This window comes from Humulus lupulus, chromosome 6, assembly GCF_963169125.1.
Source record: "Humulus lupulus chromosome 6, drHumLupu1.1, whole genome shotgun sequence".
Taxonomy (NCBI): Eukaryota; Viridiplantae; Streptophyta; class Magnoliopsida; order Rosales; family Cannabaceae; genus Humulus; species Humulus lupulus.
This window is the reverse complement of record NC_084798.1, coordinates 223,670,244-223,674,492: the sequence shown is the minus strand read 5'-3', so window position 1 is coordinate 223,674,492 and position 4,249 is coordinate 223,670,244. Positions and strand designations below refer to the sequence as shown.

Genomic DNA, 4,249 nt, shown 5'->3' with positions numbered 1-4,249 from the left:
TATTAACTTTATTGATAATTGGTTTAACAACCATTACACTGAGTTTAAACAACCCATCAGTTACATAACCACTTCCCACAAACATTCCACTTTTGGACAGAACAACTTTGTCTAACTCAAATACAATTCGGAATCCGTGTTTGTTCAACAGTGAACCAGACACTAGGTTTTTCCGGATCTCTGGTACGTACAGTATGTTGTTCAGAGTTAGCTCCTTTCCAGAAGTCATTTTTAGGATCACACTTCCTTGACCCGCAATTTTAGATGTGGCAGAATTTCCCATGAAAATATTCTCGCCATTATCTACCTATTCAAAAGATTTGAACAGACTCTTGTCTGAGCATACATGCCGAGTGGCACCAGTATCAATCCACCACTCCATTGGGTTAGAATTGACTAGGTTTATCTCAGACACCATGGCTGATAGATTTATTAGATCAAACTTAAGGAAAATTCTTTGGTTAGCCTGGAAGGGTAAAAAACCCAACCATGCGTGGTCTAGCCTCTCGTCGAATATTTCTTTGAGTATTTATCCAGCTTCAAATATCTCTATTAGATAATTTCCAAAGAACACTAGAAGAAGGGTCTAGCCCCTGCCTCAACAGTCTAGTTTCTTTGAAAATATTCATTTCCCCGAACTTCTCTAGTGAGATTTAAGTTCAAACGAACTTTTCGCAATAACAATATCTTTCAATATATAGATATAGAAATATCACTGATAGATATATTTATAATAATATAAAATATATCTAACATTCAAATATTATATTTAAACAATAATCTGTTTTAAGATTGTAAGAAAAAACATAACTTATATAATACTTGAATAAACGCAATATGATAAATACAATATTTATATCTACTAAATTAAAGATACATAAATATTATAATTATAAATAATACAATATTATAATTATAAATAACTTATAATATATATAACAATATTATAATTATAAATAATATAATATAAATAACTTATAATATAAATAGCAATTATAATTAATTTACACAATAATTATAAAGAACAAAATTAAAAGCCGAGGCCTATGTAACACACAGTTTCCTTAAAACAGATTCGCCGCCTCTATGAGGTTTCGACGTCTATCTCCCAGGATACAACGGTGAATGACAAGTAACTTAATTACTTCGCCGCCGAACCAAATATGCCCGAACTCTATCTGATGGACCCAAAATGGGTATGTTTTAAATATTTATACTCGCAAGCGCACGAATCGTATTTATAGAATAGTTTTCGTGTAAGCACAAGATCAAACCCAAATGAGTTGTCTAAAATAAAAAAGAAAACTATTTTAAATCAAAAGTAATAAATTCTAACCTAGTTCCAAATATTGATGAGTTTTAATATTATGAACATAAAATAAAAGATTGAAAAATAAAGCTATTTAAGAGAATGAAAATAAACCAATAATGATTTGACAATAAGTGTTAAAAGAAAAGATTATTAAGATACTAGAATCCACAAAATGTAAGTTTAATAATATTTATTAGTATATTGATTCCCAAGTTTTAGTAATAGTTAAAATAATTTAAACTATCATTTTCCAAATAGATTTATAATTTTAAGCACAAATTACTTCTAAAAAGATAGGATTTTTCTTCACTTTTCAAAATTATAATTTCAAAGCATTTAGTGTAAATCAATCTAATGAAATAACAAATAAATCAATGAACATTATTTATAAGGCAAAACATAATATTTTTGTTATAAGCATGGATGTGTACAATTTAATGACACATCTTACACAAAGAATATTATGTTTTAGCACTAATGAAGAACAAAGTGTAAATAAGCTAACAATCCAAAATACATGATATTTAAGATGAAAGAAGATATTTGAAGAAGAAAATTCCATAAACTTTGTTGCACAAAATGGGAAATCAACATACAAAATAAATACTATCTAGTTACAAATTGTTTCATCATCACCTTAATAATCTTAAAAAGATTAGAAACACATAACTAGAATAACAAATAAAAACTAAAAATTACAAACATAAATAGGAAAATTTGGAGGAGAAACACCCAAATATTTCCTCTAAAAATACATAGAAAATAACCAAAAAGAAGAAGAAGATGAAGATAATGGAGAGGTTTTGAAATGTGTAGAGTTTTTGGTATAGTAACCTCCCCTTCCCAAATATGACACCCTAAATGGTCTTCAAAACTCCCTATTTATAGCAAAAAATAAGGTATTAAAATAATCAATTCAAATGAATCAAATTGATTAAATTAATGTAATTAATTATAATATGGTAAATAGGGGTAAAATATAGGGTGTAATAATGATGTTTTTGGGTAAAATGTGTAGAAAGTGAGATAAATAGTGATATTTTTAGATATAAGGGGACAATGGTGCTTTTGGACAATTTATGGGCTCAAGACAAATTGGGAAAATAAGCTTGATGGCTGCAGGCGTGTGGGAAGGTGGCAGCTTTGGCCTGTGGTGCTGCTGGGTCATGGCCAGGCGGAAGAGGCTTCGGCTGGGCAGGAGTTTGGGCGTGTTGGCATCAGGTGGGAATTAGGCAGTTGAATGGGTGCATCAATGTGTTGGTGCAAGCTGCTGGAGAGGTGAGTCAACGTGGGAAGGCAGGTGGGCTTCTGGGCGTGGGCCTGGTTTGCTGAAGGAGGCCCAAGTGGCTGTTGAAGGAGCTGATGGGCTTGGCTTTAGGAAAATGCCCAATTCTTTAGCTTTTCTCTCAAAAATACCACTTTTCTCTCATTTTGCTTAATATGTTATTCACAACGTTCAGGCATGTGGTTTGTGCCACAATGTTTGAGGTTCGAGTCCCTCACCTTAAGTAGTGTTATTCTTAATATGTTAGGCTTCTCATTTTGTGTTTCTTTCCGAATGTTAGAGCCTGCATCCAATGGCAGAATACCATGCAGCACACGAGCAGTAGGAGGATGTGCTATCTATGTTAGGTATTGTCTTTGGTTACATTCTGTCTTTCTGTTTAAACACTTAGTAGAAGAAATGGTTGTCATATCAGTTACATCTACCAATGCAGTGATAAGTCTGGTCAACATGACTTCAATCTTCTGAAGAAGCTTGTTCTTCCCGATGGTTCAATCTTGAGGGCTAGACTACCTGGAAGACCAACAAGGGATTGTTTATTTTCTGATCCAGCCAGAGATGGAAAAAAGTACTCCAAGACTACTACTCTAGTCTAGTGCTTTTACTCCTCTTGTTATTCACTCCCACGTTCCTCAAAAAAGTTCACTTGTGCAACAATTTGCAGCCTTCTGAAGATTTGGAACATGAACGCAATTTCTGGAGTTGTTGGAGCCTTCAACTGCCAGGGAGCAGGGTGGTGCAAGGTTGGGAAGAAGAACCTTATCCACGATGAACATCCAGGCACATTCACTGGAGTTATTAGAGCCAGAGATGTTAATTATCTGCACAAGGTGGCTCATGACGACTGGAGTGGTGATGCTGTTATATTCTCCCATCTTGGTGGTATGTTTGTTATCAAAACTTGATCTCACTAACTACTAAGTTCTAACTAATGAATCTCTTGTTAGAATTAATCGATATTAAATGTGGAAAATAAATAAGAATTCGTAAAAATAGTGAAGCCTCAAGAATACTATTCTCTCGCCAATGAAACTCGCTGCATTCAATCTCACACACTATTTTTCACTCACTAGTGCTTTTAAACTGATAGAAATTGTTTGATTATAAATTTGCAGGAGAAGTAGTGTATCTTCCCAAGGATGCATCTTTGCCAGTGACTAAAATCAAGAGAATACGAAGTGTTTACTGTGGTTCCAGTGAAGGAGCTGTCCAATGGAGTGAGATTTGCTCCAATTGGGCTAACAAAGATGTTGAACTCAGGAGGAGCCATTAAAGGAGTGGACTATTATGATGATGAGTCCAAAAGAGTGGAGATGAGAGTTTGTGGTTGTGGCTTGTTTGGAGCTTATTCATCCACAACACCTAAGAGAGTTGTAGTTGATTAAGAGGATGTGGAATTTGAATACGACGAAACATCTGGTTTGGTGAGTGTCGTTTTGAGAGTTTCAGAGCAAGAATTGCACCTTTGGAACATAACCATTGAGCTCTAGAGTCTAGAGTAGAGTGTTGTTTAACTTGTGTTGAACATGGCATTTCATTTATCATAACCGAACTCATGTTATATCATGTGTTAAAAATTAGTATCCATTACTCATTTGTGGAAGTATTATAAGCCAAAATCTCAATTGTATTGCATGTTGGTGTTTTCATCA

General features: G+C 33.8%; 1 protein-coding gene across 1 annotated transcript; it reads left to right on the top strand.

Moving 5' to 3' along the window:
* Positions 1–346: 346 nt before the first annotated feature.
* Positions 347–4,249, top strand: LOC133786244 (probable galactinol--sucrose galactosyltransferase 1). Its single transcript, XM_062225444.1, has 6 exons — positions 347–385; positions 2,435–2,612; positions 2,773–2,944; positions 3,031–3,165; positions 3,262–3,479; positions 3,713–4,249. Exons 1-6 carry the CDS (start codon positions 347–349, stop codon positions 3,868–3,870), a joined length of 900 nt encoding a protein of 299 aa, XP_062081428.1. The 3' UTR covers positions 3,871–4,249.